At 46.5% G+C, this 23816-nt stretch overlaps 2 protein-coding genes across 6 annotated transcripts in view; both read right to left on the bottom strand.

The window, feature by feature from the left end:
• The window catches only part of LOC135524654 (RNA binding protein fox-1 homolog 2-like), a 38023-nt gene extending 22970 nt beyond the window's left edge, over nucleotides 1-15053 (bottom strand). The window contains exons 1-2 of one of the 4 annotated variants that reach the window (XM_064952393.1): nucleotides 14012-15053; nucleotides 5147-5197 (exon numbers count right to left, since the gene is read on the bottom strand). In XM_064952393.1, the coding sequence (XP_064808465.1) occupies nucleotides 5147-5197; nucleotides 14012-14269 (309 nt within the window). In that variant the 5' untranslated portion in view covers nucleotides 14270-15053. Of the gene's footprint in view, nucleotides 1-1430; nucleotides 1768-5146; nucleotides 5198-14011 lie in introns of those variants that run through there. The other 3 variants (XM_064952401.1, XM_064952385.1, XM_064952409.1) reach the window with 3 other exon arrangements.
• A 741-nt stretch (nucleotides 15054-15794) lies between these two features.
• LOC135520725 (zona pellucida sperm-binding protein 4) lies at nucleotides 15795-19959 on the bottom strand. 2 transcript variants are annotated; one of them, XM_064946498.1, is made up of 11 exons: nucleotides 19885-19959; nucleotides 19682-19781; nucleotides 19345-19467; nucleotides 18918-19090; nucleotides 18327-18424; nucleotides 17939-18066; nucleotides 17531-17711; nucleotides 16611-16761; nucleotides 16228-16307; nucleotides 15927-15968; nucleotides 15800-15834 (listed from the first exon to the last, which is right to left on the bottom strand). In XM_064946498.1, the coding sequence occupies exons 1-9, from the start codon at nucleotides 19930-19932 to the stop codon at nucleotides 16230-16232; spliced, it is 1080 nt and encodes a 359-aa protein (XP_064802570.1). In that variant the 5' UTR covers nucleotides 19933-19959; the 3' UTR covers nucleotides 15800-15834; nucleotides 15927-15968; nucleotides 16228-16229. The 2 variants fall into 2 exon arrangements, with proteins under 2 accessions (XP_064802562.1, XP_064802570.1); XM_064946490.1 differs by having other exon boundaries at nucleotides 15795-16307.
• Between the last annotated feature and the right edge of the window lie 3857 nt (nucleotides 19960-23816).

Consider the following 23816-nt stretch of genomic DNA (forward strand, 5'->3'; position numbering starts at 1 on the left):
CCTCCCTTACCCATTTCTCTATCAGTCCATCTGTGTATAATCTATCCTTTAGGAACAACTATGACTTTTATGGGCCTTCCTGCAAAGACAAAAGGTGGGCTGTCTGTCACCTTTCATTTCAATTGACATTCTCCTGTTTCCCCTCGCTCCGTCCCATCCCCCTCTTCCTGGGGCTCTTAAAGGAAAACATTGAGATAACAGCTGCTAGGGCCCAAGGGAGAGGCACAGGGAAAAGAGGTCAAATAGTAAAGGGAGCAGGATTCAAAGGTACTGCTGAAAGAAGAAGTGTACAGGCCAACGCATGTATGCAGGCAGAGCACTAAACAGGGTAGTCAGTCAGACACTGGTGGAACACATGGTGGGACCACTGAGTCATCCCTCAAATATAATGATATGACGATAGTCTGACACACACACACACGGGAGTCTCGACCTTCAACAAAGAGTGTGTGAGTGAGAGAGCGTCTCTCAGAGAGATAAGAGAGTGGGGGGGTATTGGTTGAGAAGAAAGAGAAAGCAAGACAGAGAGACAGACAGAAAGAGAGACCGGCAGAGAGTGAGACAGAGCGAGAGAGAGACAACTGTTCTTGGGGCACCTGTCCCTTTCGCTCAGAGCATAGAGGGATACGTATACAGACAGCTGCAGAATTTCTTTACCCCCATTTGCTCTCCACCCCCTATTCCCTCTCCTCCCTCCTATTCCCTCTCATCCCTCCTATTCCCTCTCCTCCCTCCTATTCCCTCTCCTCCCTCCTATTCCCTCTCCTCCCTCCTATTCCCTCTCCTCCCTCCTATTCCCTCTCTCCTATACGCAAACATGTCTTGAGGCTTACTCAGATCCCGAGGACAGTGCAGGCTAGAGGCCTGTACTTACAGGGTCATCCTAAACAGATCCTATATCCTTATTCTCACACACACACACATCCCTTTCCCTGTTCTCCAGATTTGCAGGAACAAATATTCCTGTCCATATGTGCTGCGTACATAAATGCTGCGACGCATGAATTGAGAAGCCAGAGTACAAATGTGGCCAGTGAACGTATCTGTGAGCACTAGAGGCCCAGGGCAAGAGAACAGATGCCATGACAATACGGTACAGCAAAGCTCACAAAGCATATTATAATACAGATTCTATCTTCAAAGGCTCCCATCTCTGTCCCTCTCCTAGTGCAGCGCAGTATTCCAGTGTTGATTTCCTATTTCCCGACGCTTCTGACTGATGATTGGGTGGAAAGCCATGCATGAAATGGCCTCACTAGCACACCGCTCAAGTAAAAAGGGTCAAACACAACGCTTGGCATTTGCGCTGAATTAAGAATCGCTGCAGCTAAAGAACAGACAAACCTAGTTTATGTAATTTAATTGCTGTTCCTTTATAAAACAGCAACCGAAACACAGGAGAATAAGCCTTGCAGAAGATAGGAACTCACCGACAACACGGAAGGATAGTACAGTCCCATCATCGTATTCGTGCAAAAACTTGAAATATCCGTTTATCCTCGCTCTCCTTTCCTCCTCTCTATCCGAGTACGTGTCCCCTCTCCAGCTCACTCTCCCGTCTATCTGTCGCTCTTCACAGATTCAAAATCTCCCTCCTCTTCCCTCGCTTGCTCCGTATACCATGCCAATCCCCCCCTCCCCACCTCCTCCGCTCTCTCTGTCCCTGTCACTCTCCCTCTCTCAGTTTTTTCTCTCTATTGTGCTTTCCTTTCCCTCAACCCCCAGCCTTCCGTTTTCTCTGTCGTGCCGTTGCCTGTTCACTGCTCATCCCCCTCTCTCTCTCTCTCTCTCACCCAGATAGCCTGATGCTCCCCAGCCACACATCCTCCTCCCCTCCCTACGCCGCCTCCTTTCCCTTGCTGTCACACCTGCAAACTTTCCCCCTCCCCTACTTCTCTCTCTCCCTCCGTGTCGCAGTATCTCCCTCCCCGTTCTCTCCATGTAGGTGAGTTAAACTGGGGCTGCTCGCACCACTGGGAGACTAAAGAGAGAACAGAAGCTTTGTTTCCCTCCTTCCTCTCCTTTCTGTTTTCCTCACACTCTCTCATCGTCTCCTGCGTGACTCTCTGGGCTCTTCCGTCGGAAAGTCTTTGATCACCTCGTCTCGTACTGTCAGTGACAGTTTAGCAGCTCTTCCCCAGGGGGCTTTGTGAGCGACTTCTCATCGTCTCGTGTTTTTAACCTCTTCGGGCCAACATCCCCTCATGACACCGCCATGGTCCAAATGGCTTTGTCCTCTATACCGCTTCCTTGAGCAAGACTCATTTAAGAACAGACAAATTCTAGGTATTTTCAGTTAAAAGAGGCTATTATTTTCCTTTAGCTGCCATTCCACACTACGCAGAGGTATACAGTAAGTGGACATGAGGACCGTCCGTATTCTTTTATTTAGCCGCAGAACAACAACCAAGGATATAGAGATGTATAGATAGTGGAATGGGAATATCCATTCTAGTAATTCTAATTCCATGCATACATTGTCAGCCGTGTAAAGCGTTCATAATGAACGATGATGAATGATGTCACACGGCATCCGTAGTGCGAGGGAGCGGGGGATAAAGAGGGAGGGATGAGGGGATTATGGAAAGAGCATAGAGGATGATCTGAGGATTAACAACACCAACTAAACCACCTAATAACACAATCAGCCTCTTAAAACACACCCAGGTAAACACACTGGACATACGGTACACACACAAACACATTTATAAGGTAGGCCCCTATGTATGCTTTTTATTGTCATATGGGCTGTGTTGACTGCAGGGCACACACACACAGTTTGTATCTCAGTTGCTAGTGTTTCCACTAGGATTTATTTCAGCAGTGGTGGCAAATACTTTATATCTGGTTCAAGTTTACGTTGAAAAAGACCACGAAAATGATTTTAAAATAAAATAACTCGGAAGTTTACATACACTTAGGTTGTAGTCATTAAAACTCGTTTTTCAACCACTCCATAAATGTCTTGTTAACATTATAGTTTTGGCAAGTCAGTTAGGACATCTACTTTTTGCATGACAAGTCATTTTTCCAACAACCGTTCACAGACAGATTATTTCACTTATAATTCACTGTATCACAATTCCAGTGGGTCAGAAGTTTACATACACTAAGTTGACTGTGCCTTTAAACAGCTTGGAAAATCTCAGAAAATGATGTCATGGCTTTAGAAGATTCTGATAGGCTAATTGACATAATTTGAGTCAATTGGAGGTGTACCTGTGGATGTATTTCAAGGCCTACCTTCGAACTCAGTGCCTCTTCGCTTGACATCATGGGAAAATCTAAAGAAAATCAGCCAAGACCTCAGAAAAAAAATTGTAGACCTCCACAAGTCTGGTTCATCCTTGGGAGCAATTTCGAAATGCCTGAAGGTACCACATTCATCTGTACAAACAATAGTACGCAAGTATAAACACCATGGGACCACGCAGCCATCATACTGCTCAGGAAGGAGACGTGTTCTGTCTCCTAGAGATGAACGTGCTTTGGTGCGAAAAGTGCAAACCAATCTCAGAACTCCAGAAAAAGACCTTGTGAAGATGCTGGAGGAAACAGGTAAAAAAGTATCTCTATCCACAGTAAAAATTAGTCCTATATCGATATAACCTGAAATGCTGCTCAGTAAGGAAGAAGCCACTGCTCCAAAACCACCATAAAGAAAGCCAGACTACAGTTTGCTACTAACTGCACATGGGGACAAAGATCGTACTTTTTGGAGAAAAGTCCTCTGGTCTGATGAAATGAAAATAGAACTGTTTGGCCATAGTGACCATCGTATGTTTGGAGGAAAAAGGGAGGCTTGCAAGCCGAAGAACACCATCCCAACCGTGAAGCACAGGGTGGCAGCATCATGTTGTAGGGGTGCTTTGCTGCAGGAGGGACTGGTGCACTTCACAAAATAGATGGCTTCATGAGGGAGAAAAATAATGTGGATATATTGAAGCAACATCTCAAGACATCAGTCAGGAAATTAAAGCTTTGTCGCAAATGGGTCTTCCAAATGGACAATGTTGTGGCAAAATAGCTTAAGGACAACAAAGTCAAGGTATTGGAGTGGCCATCACAAAGCCCTGACTTCAATCCTATAGAGAATTTGTGGGCAGAACTGAAAAAGCACGCTCGAGCAAGGAGGCCTACAAACCTGACTCAGTTACACCAGCTCTGTCAGGAGGAATGGGCCAAAATTCAAATTCACCCAACTTATTGTGGGAAGCTTGTGGAAGGCTACCTGAAACATTTGACCCAAGTTAAACAATTTAAAGGCAATGCTACCAAATACTAATTGAGTGTATGTAAACTTCTGATCCACTGGCAATGTGATGAAAGAAATAAAAGCTGAAATAAATCACTCTCTAGTATTATTCTGACATGTCACATTCTTAAAATAAAGTGGTGGTCCTAACAGGCCTAAAACATAATTTTTACTAGGATTAAATGTCAGGAATTGTAAAAAACTGAGTTTAAACGTATTTGGCTCAGGTGTATGTAAACTTCTGACTTCAACTGTATATATATATATATATATATATATATATATATATATATATATATATATATATATATATATATATATATATATATGTATGTGTGTGTGTGTGTATATACACACATACATACACAGGCAAAACGCTGTAGTATATACTCAAAACATTATGTTTTAGAATAGTGAGGGAGAAATTGAAGCTACTGGCAGGACAGCTCGACAACATCATCCATGCCATATCTATGTGCTTATCTTGATATTGAATTTAAATTCCTACCATATTTCTTGGCTATCCAAGGGCAAACAGGAAATAAAATAAATAAAAATGTAAAGCCATATTAACAAAGAGTAAACTTATATAGAGAAGGTTATTCAGAAGGGGTTATGATGTGTGGAAGAAACATTTCAGTCAAATGCATTCAGTTGTACAACTGATGAGGTGTCCCCCTTTCCCTTACATGAAGTTGTCAGGCTCCCAAATCAAAAAAAATATCTGAATCCACATCACCACCTTGTGGCTTGAAGAGCTTAGAAAATAACTTAAATATGTCGTTGCCCATATATGGAAGAGCACAATGGAGGACATAAGATAATGAAAATATATCATACAATATGCAAATGTCTCACATGTATGCAATTATGTTAAGACTGTAGTCTTACCTGACTGTGGGTTGGGTATCCATGGTAACCAAGGGTCAGGGGGTCATTGTTCTGAAAGAGAAGAGAGCAGACATTTAAAAACAAGAAAAATGTATTTAGTTTGTCTTGCCGAAAAATGGTCACCAACTACACAAAGGTCACCAATTATCATCATTTTTTACATCAACGTTTGACCCGTTTTTTTGTGTCGGTTTTAAGTTGTACAATCTTCACTCCTTTATTCGCTCTTTCCAGCCAATCATCCCTCTCTCCTCACCAGTATATTCCATGTTCCAGTTAATTGATGCATTAATGGCCACACTAATCAAATTAATTCTGCCTGTGCCTCACACACAATCCTCTAGCTAGCTCCTCCACTCAATGTCCTGGTGTGTCCTCTTCCTCTCATGCCAGTGGAGCTATTGTGTGTTAGTTAGGAGAGATAAGAGGACAGGGGGAGAGAGAGAAAGAACGAGGGAGAAGGAGGGGGAGAGACTCATCGTAGAGAGAGAGAGAGACTCATCGTAGCACTTAAATCAGAAATAGGTCACAAGTGTCATGGAGTATACTGCCTCCCTCACATCATCTGCCCTGATGCAACCCACTGTCAGATTCCTCTCATTTATTTGCTCCATTATAACTGGTGGGGGCAGTGTTGCAAGAGCAAGAGAGAAAATGGAAAGAGGAAAGAGGCTACCTACCAAATATTTGGTGAGTAATTACCTATTGTCCTCATTAAGCTCTCCTCTTCCCCCATTGTGCTATCAGTTAATGTTAGGTTACCCGATGTTAACTAAGCTGTGACTGTCTGTTATAAAACATACACTTGTAACACACTTTATTCACACGCATAACACCATGTACTGGCATTTATGCAGTGTTCTATCAAAACATGCCATGTGCTGGTTTTACAGCAATTACTATAAGCTCGGTTTGAGGGGAATAAAATATATAGGCTTGGCTGTGTCTGTGTATCGCTACATCAAAACCATCTCTCATTTCCTCCTCCCTCCAGCCCTCCCCTCATCTCCCTTTCATCTGGAACCAATGTCCCTCGCCTGTGTCCCTCGCCTTTGCTCCGCGCACATCACAGCTTGAGCCCTCACAATGAGCGCTGTAGCCATCTACCTCAAGCCACAGGCGACGTTACACAAAACACTCCATCTTAATACTTATGGAATTCAAAAGTAGAAAGTAGAGAGAAGAGTTGCTATGCTCATTCACTGCCGTTTGAGTAACTGTCCTGGAGAGCCAAAAATGTACTTAGAGAGAACAGACTTTTGAGGCAACAGTAAATTATTAATTGCCTTTTAGAAGCCTGACTAACATGAATAAAGTATAAACTTCTATTTGAAATGGAGGGTAAATTCCCTGAACTGTGTTGTAGTCATGAAGGCAGACGTGCAATAATACTAGGCAAATCCAGACATTTAAGGGGCACCGCAAAATCTGACAATTATGTTGAAAGATCTAAGGGAGAAGGGCCGGGGTGAGACGGTAAAAACACATCTGGAATAAATATTTCTGGAATTGCTCGAAAAAAGGAGGGCGATCGAGGAGAATGGAGGGATGAAAAGGAGGGAGGAGTAGAAAGTGAGGGAGGAACCCGGGCTAGACGAATAGAGAGAAGTAGGAATAGGGTTAAAAAAATAAAATAAAAAACGCCTCAAAGGATACGAGGACTCCGTCCCAAATAGCACCCTATTCCCTAATAGGGAATAGTGTGCTTGTGCTGTTTTACACATTAAAGTCACAAAAGTCCTTATCGTTAATCTCATCTAGTTCTTATCATTAATCTCATTTAGTCCTTATCATTAATCTCATCTAGTTCAGTCATAACAATAAAAGCTCCAACCTGAATGGGTTTATCTGAATCGTACACTTATGAAGCTGCCATTTCATATTCTTACCCTGCAGCTGCATAGCTCTTTGAAAACCTCCTTCATATTTCACTTTGGCAGCGATCCAAAATGCATGGGTTAGAATTAGAATAAGAAACACAACTCGAGATTTTGGAGATGTCGAGGTTGTCTGATCCAATTTGATTCGTATGCAGAGCTCCCTGCGTCTGTCACGCAGCGTACGACCCCGGGCCCCTAACCTAATGGGGACACGCCTGGGGTGACAGCGGCCAGGATGAATGACTGGACTACAACATTAATGTAGGTGGAGGAGCACAGAGCAGCAGACCCGGGTTTAAAGATATTTGACATCTTTCAAATGCTTTGTGCCTTTGCTCTAGTCAAGCCCGGAGAGCCAGATTGACACATTTGGGGCTATTCAATTGGTCCATTAAAGTCAGGCAAGCTCAATCAAGCAGAGATGAAATGGTTTGGAAATTGAAATGATTTTGAATAGTGTTTGAACCCAGGTCAGCAGAGTAGTGAGCAGCAGCACTCAGATGTACTTTTATTTCAGTCCGCCCGACCGAAATAGAATGAAACGTCAGCAAGAAAAATGTTCTCCTCTCCTGCTGTGAGTTTGAGAATATTTATTTCGTTTTGGTCCCATTTCTCTCCGAGAGGATGATGACTGTCTCCTCCACCAGGTTCACCGACTCAACCCCAAGTTGTTTATTTTGGGTTCTGTGTAGCAGGGGTATTTGTGTCATCTGTGTATTACAGGTCGACATGGTCTTGATAAACTGATCTAGAATCAGATTTTCCTGCCCCAGTTCTAGCATCAACCATCAGCAGGAACAGTTCAAACTGATCCAAGAGCTGCACGTACAGGCAACATCCACTAAAACCAGTTAAAGCCCCTCTAAAAGCATAGGACTATAAGTGTAGGTATTCTGTGTCAAGGGACAAGAATGGGAAGTATAGAGCGCTAGAATACACTATTGGATCCTCTGGCTGGCTGTGAGGCTTAGAATGTAAGGGCTCTGTGGTTGAAATATCCTCTTGAGTGCCTCATGCCTTCTTGGCGCTCAAGTTCTTTGGGAAAAATTGAATCAATTTTGATGTGGTTTCAACTTGGAGTCGACTCCGTAAGAAAGTGATCCTGTATCAAATGATGAATGAATAACCAGGTGGCCTGTGAAATGAAAGAATCCCCACTACACACACACCCTGCGGTCCATGTGTACAAGGGATTACCACAATCCTGTGAACTGGTGATGTGAGTGAGAAACTTGGACCATTGAAAGTAACTTAACTCCTGTTCACGTTGACACACACACACACACACACACACACACACACACACACACACACACACCTTGCCCTTCTCAACCCATACCTCTGTTTTGGGTCCTTTTTCACCTCCATCAAGCCCCCCCCTCTCACCATCTGTTGACTTGAAGAAATCTTGTTACATTCTCCTGATTGCTCTCTCCCTCTCACTCTCTTTTCCCCTCCTTCAGTTTGTCCTCTGCTTTTATTCAGCTTCTCCTCTAAACTGAAATAGCCCATTAATTTGTCCATTTGACAAAGACAGAAGGCATAAGTAGAAGTAGCATTTGCATACTTGGATGGTTTCTTAAAAGGCTGCAGATGCTAGATGGAGTCACTCTGGTAGATGAGCTGTAATGTGTGGGGGTAGCACAACTGGTGTGTGTGTATTTATGAGAGTATTTTGGGTCGTTGTGTGCGTTTAGATTATAGCAAAGCTGTTCTCCAGAGAGCATGTGTGTATGTGCGTGTCTGAATGTGAGCGAGAGTGTGCATATATGTTTCTGTATTAGTGTTTGTCTGAGTGGACATGTTCCGTTCAGACAGCTCTCCCTTTCCCTCCTCCTCAAGGAAATTAAGCTCATGACTCTGCTTATGTATGACTTACTGTCTGTTCTTGTCTGCATCCCAAATGGCACCCTATATAGTGCACTGCTCTGACCAGGGCCATAGGCACTTTGTAGGGACTAGGTACCAATAGTCATATGTAGAGCACTATGTAAGGAAATAAGGTCCCATTTGAGAGACACACACTAACTTCAATAGTGTCTATTAGAGGTCGACAGATTATGATTTTACAATGCCGGGGGGGGCAGGGTAGCCTAGTGGTTAGAGTGTTGGACTAGTAACCGAAAGGTTGCAAGTTCGAATCCCCGAGCTGACAAGGTACAAATCTGTCGTTATGCCCCTGAACAGGCAGTTAACCCACTGTTCCTAGGCCGTCATTGAAAATAAGAATTTGTTCTTGACTGACAAAGTGGGCAATGGCTGACGGTCCTCTGTTGTGTGATGGTGGAAAAGGATGGCTTATCACTATTACCACCACATCCCATTTTACTGGCATTAACCAGAGATCAGAGGTCATGACGTGGTGTGACGAGCAGTGTGCCAAACATTCTGTGATAACACTCAGTAGAGGGAAAGACAATGAGAGAGGGAGAGAAAGAAAGAAAGACAGGGGAAATGTTGAGAGAAGGAGAATGGGATGAGTGAGACGTGTCCAGTTACTGGACTACTTAAAAAGGAATAACCTCACATAACACAACACTTTCCATGATTCATCCTACCCATGGGGAGAGGCCGGGAAGGGGAAAGATAACCATGGGGGAGAGGCCGGGAAGGGGAAAGATAACCATGGGGGAGAGGCCGGGAAGGGGAAAGATAACCATGGGGGAGAGGCCGGGAGGGGGTGAGGCCGGGAAGGGGAAAGATGACCATGGGGGAGAGGCCGGGAAGGGGAAAGATAACCATGGGGGAGAGGCCGGGAGGGGGTGAGGCCGGGAAGGGGAAAGATAACCATGGGTTGAGAGGCCGGGAAGGGGAGAGGCCGGGAAGGGGAAAGATAACCATGGGGGAGAGGCCGGGAAGGGGAAAGATAACCATGGGGGAGAGGCCGGGAAGGGGAGAGGCCGGGAAGGGGAAAGATAACCATGGGGGAGAGGCCGGGAGGGGGTGAGGCCGGGAAGGGGAAAGATGACCATGGGGGAGAGGCCGGGAAGGGGAAAGATACCCATGGGGGAGAGGCCGGGAGGGGGTGAGGCCGGGAAGGGGAAAGATACCCATGGGGGAGAGGCCGGGAGGGGGTGAGGCCGGGAAGGGGAAAGATACCCATGGGGGAGAGGCCGGGAGGGGGTGAGGCCGGGAAGGGGAAAGATACCCATGGGGAGAGGCCGGGAAGGGGAAAGATACCCATGGGGGAGAGGCCGGGAAGGGGAAAGATAACCATGGGGGAGAGGCCGGGAGGGGGAAAGATAACCATGGGGGAGAGGCCGGGAGGGGGTGAGGCCGGGAAGGGGAAAGATAACCATGGGGGAGAGGCCGGGAGGGGGTGAGGCCGGGAAGGGGAAAGATACCCATGGGGGAGAGGCCGGGAAGGGGAAAGATAACCATGGGGGAGAGGCCGGGAGGGGGAAAGATAACCATGGGGGAGAGGCCGGGAAGGGGAAAGATAACCATGGGGGAGAGGCCGGGAAGGGGAAAGATACCCATGGGGAGAGGCCGGGAAGGGGAAAGAAAACCATGGGGGAGAGGCCGGGAGGGGGAAAGATAACCATGGGGGAGAGGCCGGGAGGGGGTGAGGCCGGGAAGGGGAAAGATAACCATGGGGGAGAGGCCGGGAGGGGGTGAGGCCGGGAAGAGGAAAGATACCCATGGGGGAGAGGCCGGGAGGGGGTAAGGCCGTGAGGGGGTGAGGCCGGGAGGGGTGAGCCGGGAAGGGGAAAGATACCCATGGGGGAGAGGTCGGGAGGGGATGAGGCCGGGAAGGGGAAAGATACCCATGGGGGAGAGGTCGGGAGGGGATGAGGCCGGGAAGGGGAAAGATACACATGGGGGAGAGGTCGGGAGGGGGTGAGGCCGGGAAGGGGAAAGATACCCCCTCCGGCCTCTCCCCATGTGTATCTTTCCCCCTCCCGGCCTCTCCCCCATGGTTATCTTTCCCCTTCCCGGCCTCATCCCCTCCCGACCTCTCCCCCATGTGTATCTTTCCCCTTCCCGGCCTCACCCCCTCCTGACCTCTTCCCCCATGGGTATCTTTTCCCGGCTTCACCCATGGGGGAGAGGCCGGGAGGGTGTTGCCGGGAAGGGGAAAGAAGTTAGATTTGGAGAAATGCAAGCATGCATTAATGAAGTCATTTCTTGGAAAGCTTAGCGCCACTCTCGTTTAAGGAAGGAGCGTTTAATATCTCTTAACCTACTTTCAGCTGAAATATTAATGGAGGCATCAGGTCAGGAGAATAAGAACACGGCACCGGTACCACGTATTCACTAAGTGGAAAATTATTAACAGTACTCAATCTAATGGCGTAACAATGAACAGTCTATGATAATAGTATGGAAGCCTATTTGATCACAATAGACAATAGGAATTTAAAGCAATGTCAATAAATGTACATCACCAGCTTTTGTAGCCAAAATATGATACTAAGCTCTACCGCCTGCATTATGCAGTGTGTGTGTATGTGTGATTAATCCTTCCCCTGTAGATGAGCGGTGATCCCATGAGCCTAGCGAAAAAAAGCCTCTTTACTGCTGGTGATAGGGCAAATCTGCTCCCTACTAACAGGAAAGGGTGGAAGAGGATCTACCAGACCAGGGAGGGGTGGAGGAGGATCTACCAGGGAGGGGTAGAGGAGGATCTACCAGGGAGGGGTAGAGGAGGATCTACCAGGGAGGGGTAGAGGAGGATCTACCAGGGAGGGGTAGAGGAGGATCTACCAGACCAGGGAGGGGTGGAGGAGGATCTACCAGACCAGGGAGGGGTAGAGGAGGATCTACCAGACCAGGGAGGGGTGGAGGAGGATCTACCAGACCAGGGAGGGGTGGAGGAGGATCTACCAGACCAGGGAGGGGTGGAGGAGGATCTACCAGACCAGGGAGGGGTGGAGGAGGATCTACCAGACCAGGGAGGGGTGGAGGAGGATCTACCAGACCAGGGAGGGGTGGAGGAGGATCTACCAGACCAGGGAGGGGTGGAGGAGGATCTACCAGACCAGGGAGGGGTGGAGGAGGATCTACCAGACCAGGGAGGGGTGGAGGAGGATCTACCAGACCAGGGAGGGGTGGAGGAGGATCTACCAGACCAGGGAGGGGTGGAGGAGGATCTACCAGACCAGGGAGGGGTAGAGGAGGATCTACCAGACCAGGGAGGGGTAGAGGAGGATCTACCAGACCAGGGAGGGGTAGAGGAGGATCTACCAGGGAGGGGTAGAGGAGGATCTACCAGGGAGGGGTAGAGGAGGATCTACCAGGGAGGGGTAGAGGAGGATCTACCAGACCAGGGAGGGGTAGAGGAGGATCTACCAGACCAGGGAGGGGTAGAGGAGGATCTACCAGGGAGGGGTAGAGGAGGATCTACCAGGGAGGGGTAGAGGAGGATCTACCAGGGAGGGGTAGAGGAGGATCTACCAGGGAGGGGTGGAGGAGGATCTACCAGGGAGGGGTGGAGGAGGATCTACCAGGGAGGGGTGGAGGAGGATCTACCAGGGAGGGGTAGAGGAGGATCTACCAGGGAGGGGTAGAGGAGGATCTACCAGGGAGGGGTAGAGGAGATCTACCAGGGAGGGGTGGAGGAGGATCTACGGGGGGTCTTTGGCCAATCAGCAGACATTCAATACCTTTTTAGGAGCCAAGGGACCATTGATCCATCCATCCATACCTCTCCCTCCCACACAAACACAGACACACACAATACCTTCCATCCACGCTGTCTGTTTTAAGTGAATTAGATGTTTTTTTTAAATTGTCTTTAGAGGCAGTTCACCACTATACTCTCCTACAGGGGTGCTGAAAGACAGTCTCCCTCCCTATTACACGAGGGCAGCAAACTGGACAATTCTCTTCCATTACCGCTACTTACAATGGCAGAGAGAAGGGCATTTTACCTTTGGATGGATCAGTTAACTTCCCGCTGCAACTTAATGCAACATGATACATTTAGTGCGTCACGTGACATCCTGCCTATGTATTTCTCTAGAGATGTGGAAAATATGGGTATTTGACAACACCGAAAATTACTGGGTAACCCAGTCAATTTGATTTGGTTTAAATAAATATGTTGTGATGATACTGGCAGTTACATCAATTGCATCATTAAGTGGTAAATGTCACCGCCAAGTGCATTAGACTAAAGCATGTGGGTTTGACTTGTTACAGTAGGACTAAAAGACTAAATACACAACAGGCAGTTATTGTATCCCAGTCATAGAATGGGACGTCAAATCAAGGCCCCCCACCCCAACCCCCCCATAATCACACACGCAAACATTTCACTCCCATTATAAACCAAATACGATCAACACCAAGACGCCAGACAAAGTACGACTGTTTTAGCATAACAAAGGTTATTTTTGTTTACATTCCGGCTATTTGAAAACATGCTTTTCTCAGTGATAGAGGCCAAATGCCGCTGCTTTCGACGGAGTATAATAATGTAACCGCTGGAGAAAGAGCATAGCCTGCATAACTAAGTAAACATGTCGTTGAATAGGCCTACAATAACAAAGGGCATCTGAAGCATTGTATCGTTTCAGGAAAATGTCCGTTTTGAGTACACTCCGTAGTCATCGATATTAATAGGCTATATATTGCTTGCCGAGTCTGGGGAGAGCTAAAACGCAGATACCGTAAACTACTACTAGGCTATCCTATTGTGCGGGTCAACTCGTACACCTCTCTCTCTCTGGCGACACACTAATTAAATCACACCAATAAATAGATTAAAATGGTCGGAAGATAATTAGCCTAGCGACCTCATTCGAGTGCTTGATTAAATAGCTTGGGTTAGCATGGGGTTTCCTGTGCCCTGTGTGGTTTTAATGTCTACAGTAGCGAATAATTAGGCTATTAGCAGCCTATCTGACATGAACACACCAGTTTGAGATCAAAGCTTATAACAGCGCTTTGCTTTGTGTTTTGGGTGTAAAGCATGCCAGTGGGCGTATTAATTCGAAAAACAGAGCAATTCAAATGCCCACTCCTCTCGGTTCCTTCTCACCTGGCCGACCTCTGCGACTACTCCAGATGCGTCAATCCGGGGACGCTTGCACTCTGCCCCGGCCGATTCCACAAGAGCTGCCGACGTCTGCGCGTCAGATGCTGGGTCTCCTCGCTTCATTCCCCGGAGAGCTGCGCCAGAAGCCCCGGTCGAGTTGGGATGCACCCCGGCCATTGTGTCCTGGAGCTCTCGATCCCGGTCCATGATAGCCCGAGATACAGGCAGCATGATTGATGTTACGTCGGTCGACATTAACATTTAAAAACGCCTGATGTTCCCTGTCTAGTGCTAGAATTTTCACCTATCCTTTCTACCTCGGCCTCTGTCGAACTCTTTTCTGTGGTCAAAATGTTTTGTAAGAAACCGATTGGGGTTTTAAATAGTATGTCCCTATGTATCCACTGTTATGCAACCCTCGATATAACTACTTGTTTCTTTAAAAATTGTTACCCTTACAGCCATTGATACGACGCAGATGACAAATAAATTCTATACAAAATTAGTCAACGTTAATTTTCACCGGTTCATAGCCTTGTTTAGGCCAAGCCTACCAACGTTAGTCATGAAACGTTACAGCAATATTGAGCCTGCAGAAGGCCTAGACTATTTCATCGTTTTATTAACATAATTAACTACACTACGTAATAATGATACTGTGCCTGGAATAATATGCCCATTCACTGTTGACCCCTTATTTGTACCAGAGACAGAAATATTTTAGGAAAATACATCAACATCCTACCTCAAGCGCAGGACTAAAATCACTAAACATGTCTTCCCTGACTGCTATTGCCTTTTTCAGTCTACTCGCCAGACTTTTTCGCATGGAGAGGGTTATTGAAAGTCAATCCTGAAGAACCATCTCCCCATGTTGGTCTTCCGTTCTGTGTTAGATAAATTCCCAAAACAAAAGACAACCGGGCTGCGGTATTTCCTTTACAGTCCTCCCTAATATAATTATTATTTTCGTCCTTATCCCGGTGTATTCTTGCGGCGTGTACACTACAGAAAGGAAATGATCTTCCCTCCCCCTCTGTGCTCTCGTGTAGGTCCCTCCCTCGCTCCCCTTGGACGTGCGCCCCCCCCCCCCAAAAAACGCACACTAGCATGGAAGCCACAGAAAAAACGCAGTGTGCCGCAGTGCTTACAAACAATTAAAATGGGGGGTATGCGAGGGCCATGTTCATTTACACAGCATTTTGAACCTAGACTTTAACCGGCGGAATATGAATGACGCATGATTCGCGTGCCCCTCCTTTAAAATAGACTAGAGACCTACTAACCTGTGCTGTAGAATAAAATAAACATTTCGAAGTTGACAACATTACTCAGATAAATGTGCCATTGAGGTTATAACATGATTGTGCTCCTATTATTACACAATAGCCAGTTCAAGGTCTTCGGACCCCTCAAATACAAATCAAGAGCCCCAGGAGGCATTCTCGATCCTGGTTTAGAGCTTGGCTGACACCCAGTGGTCAAAACTTATGATCTTCATGGGAATTAATGACTATAGGCTGATATAATGTATGCATGTATGGATGGAAGAGGTCTGCTAACTTCCAAATACTAACCTATAATATATATATTCAAAAGCCATTTTAGACAGTAATCACATTGAATGCCTTAATGTATGGAACATTGGATATCCAGAATGTTGATTCAGGCCATTGTCTAGAACCACCACAGGCGGAGTCAGTGTGAACCATCTAGTTTGGATGGCTTCTTCACGCCATCCGAACTAGACTAGACTGCCTGGGAGCAAGAAACACACATTCTCCTTTTAAAGGGGTTTTATTAGCGGTGAACGAGCAGCCTTTGGCCTGGAGATGAAAACAGAGGGAGAGGAAAGAGAAATTACAATGGAAATGTATTAGTAAAGTTGAATCTGTTCCACTGACAAAGAAAATCCTACCAGTTAATCTTCCATGACTATTGCTTTCTGTCCATCTTTTCTCTGTGGAACAGAGGCAGGAAATGCATTAGTCCTCTTAAATAATTAAAGTAGCCTTAATTACAAAACCATATTTTTGCTGTGTGGCACCACACGTCAGCCTTCTGCTCCATTTCTGGGAATTAAATAATTATTTAAAATAATAATTCACATGCGAGTTATGGATGCATCCCAAACTCCCTACTCCCTATATAGTGCACTACTTTTGACCAGGGCTCTGCCGTGTCCATAGTGACTGAACATTGTCCGTGCGGTTCCTTACAGTCACTGGCCAAAGCATCCCTCTACACACAAGCTGCTGTCCAGCGGCGAACACACTTCAGTAGAACACATGAAGTAGATCTGAAGGGAGGAGAGAGCAAGAACAGAGGACAAGGGTGGGTCAGATGAGAAGCAAGTCAGCCACACCTACAGACAGAGCTGCTGTTACTGGCCTCTTTTTGCCTTTGGCTATAGGTCTCAAGGCTCCTGTTGTTCATGGCCATTGATCAATTAAAGGGCTAAATAGGTTAAATTAATGGAGGGAAACTGCCAGATCACTGAGAATGGAGCAAAGAAAAACAGGGGAAGATGGCTACTTTAAATCTTAAGACTCTGCCATTGGCTCCAAGTTTAAAGGTCTAGTGCAGTGGGGCAGAACCTCACCTCTTCATGGTCCTCCAATGTCTGAGTCTGTCCAGAGGTGAGGAACTGGAAGGTGGAGATGGTGAACCTTCGTGTCTGGCCTTGGTGAAAGGGTGGGGGTGGAGGAGATGGGTGAGGCTTCTGAGAGGCCGGGTCCAGATGGTTAGGACATCTACACAGGAGGCGAGAATGTGGTTATTCAGCGCAACAACACTCTTTCTGAAGCTCCTTCCCTTTTCCTCCATCCCTGTGATGGTCTGCCCACTGACATGTGCAGTTTGTAAATGTTAAATCATTTCATGTGAAATTAATTACTTTAAAATTGTACCCCAAAAATGAGTGAGCTCCAAAAGTATTGGAACAGTGACATGTTTTGAAATGAAACAATTCAATGACTGAGGTTTAAGTGAACACTGTCAGCTTTCATCTTTAGGGTATTTTCATCCATATCGGGTGAAACGTTTAGAAATTACTGCACTTTTTGTACATTGTCTCCTAAAATGGGGGGGGGGGCGACAACAAAATTACTTGTGTATTAAAGTAGTCAATAGTTTAGTGTTATATTCCTAGCACCCAATGATTACATCAAGTGTGTTACTTCAAACTTGTTGGTTGCATTTAACACGCATAAGTGAATTTGTGAATTTGTCACAATGCTTTTGGTCCCCTAAAAAAAAAAAGTGTTGAGATTACATGCAACAAGTGCTGTAATTTCTAAACGGTTCACCCAATATGGATGAAAAAACCCTGAAATTAAATCTGACAGTCTGCATGTTAACCTCATAGTATCATTCCAAATCCAAAGTGCTGGATTACAGAACCGAAAAAAAATTAATTTTTTTTTTTTTAAAGTTTCACTGTCCCAATACTTTGAGCTCACTATCGTTGTTGAACACAGACATGTAGGAGCCTAGAAGGTCAAAGGTAACCCTGCAGCGTACCCATTATAGAGGAGTATCCAGACAGTCTGTCCTGATCTGGGGTAGGCCACGCAGTAGTGTACCAGCAGGACCACTTTGTCATCTGGGGGGTTGAGCAGACGCACCTCAAGGTGTAAGGGTTTACCCAAGAGCATCTGCAGGGGCCGGTGGTACTGGGGGTAGAAGCTACTGTACTGCTCGTCTGGAGAGGAAGTGGGGGAAAAGGGCGTTACATCATTATGTTCATCCTTTCCAGGTGCTTGACAATGTTTCTTGGCATCCAAAGCAAATTGACATCCTGTTAAAATGCTCTAAATGTGATCTTTATAAGTTGACATGCAAGACTGACCACCACCACTTGGAGTGTGGAGTTGGAGATACCAACAGCAGCAAAATGGGTGAGATGTGTGAGCAACTATAGCTGCGTACCTGTGGCAATCCTGAGCTGGACCCCCAACACGCCCTGGGCCTGAATGGAGGGGCCAAAGGAGGGGGTCTTGACCAGGAAGCCAACACTCGCCACAGAGCCAGGAGTGTACTGGCACTCAACCAGCAGCCTAGGAGCAACAGGAAAACAGCAGATAGGGAGGCCACAACTCAGATTACACAATTAGTCAGAAACTTCATACATTCCTGCACTGAAAAAATATCAACTCCATGCCTATGGAATACGTCACTCAATAAGATAATAATGCATTACATTTTTATTTTTATTATTGTTGTTCTCTTGTTTGATCGGAATGTATTTTTCTTTGCCAAGTAACAGTGACACGTGAAATTAACAGCCCGTGAACCCCAGTGGGGGTTTATAACTGACCTGATAGGAGAGTCTCTGGTGATGGTCCCATAGTTGAGGGTGATTGACTGGACCGTGTTGATGATCTCCACCATGTAGATTACCATTTGGCCAACCTCCTGTTGGAACAATAGGGTCCAGTTCAGTAGGGAGAAAACGTTTTCAAACACAGATTGATGTTGTCCACTGCAAAACATTATGCTACATGAACCCTACCCAGATGTTGTCAATCACTGCCTGACTTTACCAAGTAGAACTGTTAAAAGAAAACAATTCACCCATTTTTTTTATTTTATGTGATGTCCGAGCCATGTGTCACTTCATGTTGTCATGTGCATCTGCATTCTTAAATCAGAAACTCATCAGAAAACATTTTGGGACTGTATCAACTGTAGACTAATTACACAAATAGCAAAAGCTAGTTTGACTGAATGTTCCTTTAAGCCCAGTGCCCTCCAGAGAACACAAATTGATTCAGATTCTGACATTTTGGAGAGCAATGTTAATGAAGTGCACCCATTCAGTAACCCATGAGGCTAAATGGAGTCCCAACCATTGCTAATCAACTCAGACTAAAAAAAATGAACAAGAAGATAATTAAGGGCCACTCACGTATCTGTGGGCCCCGCAGCCGCCCAGTGGGATCTTGAACAGGGCGTAGTCTGGGGTCACCCTCTGAGGGGCGCAGGTGGGGTTGCCAGCGGCAGTGAGTAAGGCGGGGGACAGAGGGGGGTCCGTGAGGGAGGCGGGCACCGAAAAGACAAAGTGGCGGTCCAATGTGCATTCTGGGAAAGGACATGTATACACTCTGGGTTAGCTAAAGGTTATATAAAAGGTCATGGATCTAGAGTGGCATTCCCCAAGGCTTTGACTGATATTGGGACCCTATATATCTCAGACAATTAAAGATTCATTACAGGGGTGAATCTTAATTGTATTTTCTTGATTCCTCTTGTCTTCTTCCTGCATTGGAGAAGGTCAGGAATGGACAAAAGAATCAAGAAAATACAAATTGTGATTCATTTGGGGTTATACTTACCATCCATGGAGTAGTAGCAGGCAGAGGGCTTGGTGCTGTAGCAGCAGCCCAGAGAGAGACACTCTGCCTGGGATAGAGCGCGGCGGCCACAGGGGAGGCGCTGGTCACTGGGAAGGTTACACTCTACAGGGGATACACAGGAAATGTCAATGGACAGGAGTGACCAGTAATCTGAATATAACATCCGACATATCCCCTTACTTCCATTCAGACAACACAGGACAGGTAAGGCTCAATACTCGCTCACCATTAAAAACAAATTAAGCAATTTTAAAAAGATTAACGTTTCAGCCATTAAAGCATTCATCAGAACGAGGATAACCTGTTATGTTTCTACCTTGATGAGAAACGGGTATGGAAACTGGACAGGACAACTGGGCCTTTCCTTTTTGTCCATTCAACGTGGAGTAAATCACATCTATGCGGTGCTCTTTACCCTGTTAGGAACAAAGATAGGAGTCCGTTTAGCCTTTTAGACCATAATGAATGAGATTACACGGACTGGGAGGACCTGATCCTTGATCAGCACATAAAACACACCTGGACAGTCATGTGACAGGAGTTGAAGGGGAGGTTCAGAGTGATCATGCCATCCTTTCCCTTGCTTGCCACATACCCACAATGCTTTGGGGCATACTTCAGGCTCATCTCATTCCCTTCGATGTCTAAGAATGATTTGTAGCCATTATTGCACAATCACTAAGACATTTTGAAAATAAATATCCATATTTGTGTCTAACAAAGCCATTATTTACATTTAAAGCCCAAACTGCAGTTCTGTGGAAACATCATATGGTACTACACAAACCAACACATTGTCCCCCCCACCCGAATAAACTGAAAAAAAGCTTAGGTCCTCTCAACTATGTTAGAATTCAACTCTTGCAGGGATGATGACAACCATATGCACCTGAAACATACACCATCCCCCAACAGACACTTACCCTTGACAACGACTCCAGATATGAGACCTGGGGGAAGCTCCACCCTCATGTGGCGAGCAGAGCAGAAGACGTGTGGCTTGGGGGGAGTGGGAGGCCTGGTGTGGGTCGTCGGTGGGAGGGTGGTGGTAGTGGTGTGGGGTGATGGGGTCACAGTTGACGAGCAATGGAGCTCCAGAATTCTGTATTGCCCCAGGACTGTGTCCCAAAACTTCAGGGGGAGGGAGAGCTGGTGTGGATTGAAAAAAAGGAGGAAACGTTGGGTTTAACAGCCAAAACCAACAACTCCCACTTCAATGGGCCACATCAAAATAGCAAACGGAGGTCCATTTTCACAGCAAATACTTTAAAATGAAAACAGGGTTATAGTCACCAAGCAACAAATGGAAGAAAACTGACAAACAGGGAGGGACTATCAGAACCTGTCCAATAAGGAACACATTTTCCATTGCGAAAAGCTTTGCTTCGTTTTCTACTCTGTGCAGTAATGAATACGACCCAGATTTAAGTTCTGGGGGACTCACCATAGCCTGGCTGTGGCAGGCAGGGAGAGGGGAATGGAGGATCACTCCACCACCCTTACTCATCTGCAGGATGTATCTACAAGCCGCCGGGGCACTGGAGATAGACACCCAGCCATTCATCTGATCTGAAAAGAGCAATGCAATTCACATGCAAGTCAGTGAGCATTAACGTAATAAAAGTGAATCATGGGCCCGTGTTCTTCCTGATTGGGTCGTATGGTCAATTTAAAACAGCAGCCCACGTCACAATTAGAGGGAAGACAGGGGTCTAAAATCAATTCCTTTAGAGATACACAATGAAGCAATCAATGCAGCAGTTAGTACACCAAATAAGGGAATTCTGGACATCAAACACCGACCATGTGGCGAGCAGAGGGACATTCTGACCTTTGACCTGGATGGAGTCCAGGAGAGCAGAGGGCAGCGACACCATCATCTGTCCTGCTAGACAGTGGAGGGAGGGCTGAGGGGAGAGCCCAGGAGAGAGGGAGGGCTGAGGGGGGAGAGTAGGGGTGAGGATAGACATCCAAGGAGTGAGCGTAGTAGTGGAAGATATGGTCCTGGAGGAGGGCGAGGGGGTGGTTGGTGAGGTCTGGGGTGGTTGAGTAGCACCAGGCAGAGCTGCGCCTGTGGAGGGAAGGGCTGGGGTGGTCAGAGGGGGGCTGGGCGTCAGGTAGAGAGGATATGGGTGGTGTGGCACATCCACGGGATATGGGTAATAGCTACAGATAGCATGGGCAGAGGGAGAGCAGGTGACTGGCTGAGGGTAGTGGTGGGGTGGGTAGACTGTGGGCATTGTAGGGTCCTGAGGACCTGTAGGGAGAGTCTGGGGAGGACTAGCTGTGACTGGGCTAGGCCCTGGGGTAGGTGAGGGGTAGTAGATGGGTATGAAGGGATAATGGTGAGGACCAGATGGGGGGTAGTAAGGACCATAGGGGTAATAGTATGGACCCACAGGCAATTTAGGAGATTGGGTATAGGGATCAGGATTGGGTTTCCCAGTAGCAGACATGGGCTCTTCAGTAATCAGGGCCTGATTGATGGTCACCCGGACCCCATATGGGTCATTTGGATCTGCAGGTGTTTCTGGAGGTTGGAAAACAGGTGATGAAAGTTTGGATCCAGAAGGGGGAGGAGGAGATCCGGTAACAATGGGGTAAGAACGACGTTCAAAGGCAGTAGGTGTTATAGGAAGAACAGGTTCAGTATCGACAGGTGGAGGAGGTTGTTCAGTATAATATGGAAGAGAATGTTTGGTATAAGCGGCGTGAGGAGGTTTGGTATAAGCGGCGTGAGGAGGTTTGGTATAAGCGGCGTGAGGAGGTTTGGTATAAGCGGCGTGAGGAGGTTTGGTATAAGCGGCGTGAGGAGGTTTGGTATAAGCGGCGTGAGGAGGTTTGGTATAAGCGGCGTGAGGAGGTTTGGTATAAGCGGCGTGAGGCGGTGGTCGGATAGCTATAAGAGGAGTAGGATAGACAACAGAAGAACGGTGGACACCAGGGGTGATTTCATTATAATAGTCGAGCATGGGATCGTGGGTAGGGGGCGGGGAGAGGTAAAAGGAGTCACTGTGGTCTCCAGAGCCGTAGGGGTGATTCCCAGGCCCCATGGGGAAGAAGGGCTGCTGGCCTGGGTATCTCCCTGGGAGAAGATGATGGGAGCCAGGGTATGGATCGTGACCAGGGTGGAGGAGAGGGTGATAACCAGCTCCACCATAAGGGAAATGGGGAATTTGGGGATACATGCCATGAGGGAGGTGATGGGGGAACACAGGAAGTTGGGGCATCTGTTCCTGGGCTGGGGGTTGAGTATAAGGGGTGATGGGAGGAGAGGTAAGGGGAGGGCTGGTGGAGGGAGCAAAAGTCACAGGGTCAGGTATCTGCTGCTGTGGGTCACCAGGAGAGAAGGGTTGAGAAAATGGAGGGGAGGGAAAGAAGGGAAATGGAGGAGGGTGGTGTGAGGGGCAGGAGAGCATGAAGTCCTGGCCGTCCAATAGGACCAGTCGATGAACTCCATTCTGGAAGAGGAAACATTGTATTTATATAAGCTCAATTCAATGCTAGAGTGGACTCTAACTTGATACTCAATCATTCAGTTTAACTTCCTACAACTTACTTGGATGGTCACACATGGGGCTGTAAAGGGAACATAAAATATGATGTCTTCTGAGTGGGACTCCACTTGGTAGGCACACTCTTCAGACACAAACGGCACCCACTCGCCGTTCTCTGTTAGGGACAGAGAGAGAATGAATGAATCAGTCATAATCCAAATGGGAACATGAGCAGAACAAGCCAACTCACCTATGACCTGTAGTGTGTGTATGACCTCCTCCTCTCCATGTATCTGGATGGCCATGCCAAAGTGGGAGCAGAGTACTGAGGGGACAGCGTTTGGGGGGACAGGGTGGGGTCGGGGGTCAGGGTGGGGGACTGGGCAAATGATCTTCACAGGGCTGCCCCACCACAGCATGGGCAGGACATAACTACCATGCTGATAGGGGGGAGGGAGAGAGAGTGACGAAGAGCGGGGAAAGACAGACAAAGAGCACAGACAGTGATTAATCACATGTTCTAGTATGTACAAAAGCAGGGTGGATTGTAGCGTGAATGGACAGGAGGCAGTCTGACTGGAGGTTTCTAAGAGGAACAGATCATCAAGGCTGAAATGACATTTTTTGCAGCTACCTAGAATATTCATTTTGAGATGTTGATATTTTGGTTCATTAATATTAATTAGTATTTTCAAAAAGTAAAAACTATTTAAAATTCTCTTTAGTTTATCAAACTAGTCAACCTTTTGATTCATTTTAAGCACTAAAAATGGACATAGGTCAATCATTTCAAATCTCACTACTTTATATTACACAATTTAAAATTTCATTTCATAGAGTGTTACAAACTGGACTATATTTAGTAACTTACTTTTTCTTTTAGTAACTTACTTTGATTTGGTCTAAATAGGCATTTGGCAGTCTAATGTCAGTGTACTGACTAACTGCCATTTC

The sequence above is a fragment of the Oncorhynchus masou genome, chromosome 4, assembly GCF_036934945.1.
Source record: "Oncorhynchus masou masou isolate Uvic2021 chromosome 4, UVic_Omas_1.1, whole genome shotgun sequence".
In the NCBI taxonomy this organism is placed as follows: domain Eukaryota; kingdom Metazoa; phylum Chordata; class Actinopteri; order Salmoniformes; family Salmonidae; genus Oncorhynchus; species Oncorhynchus masou.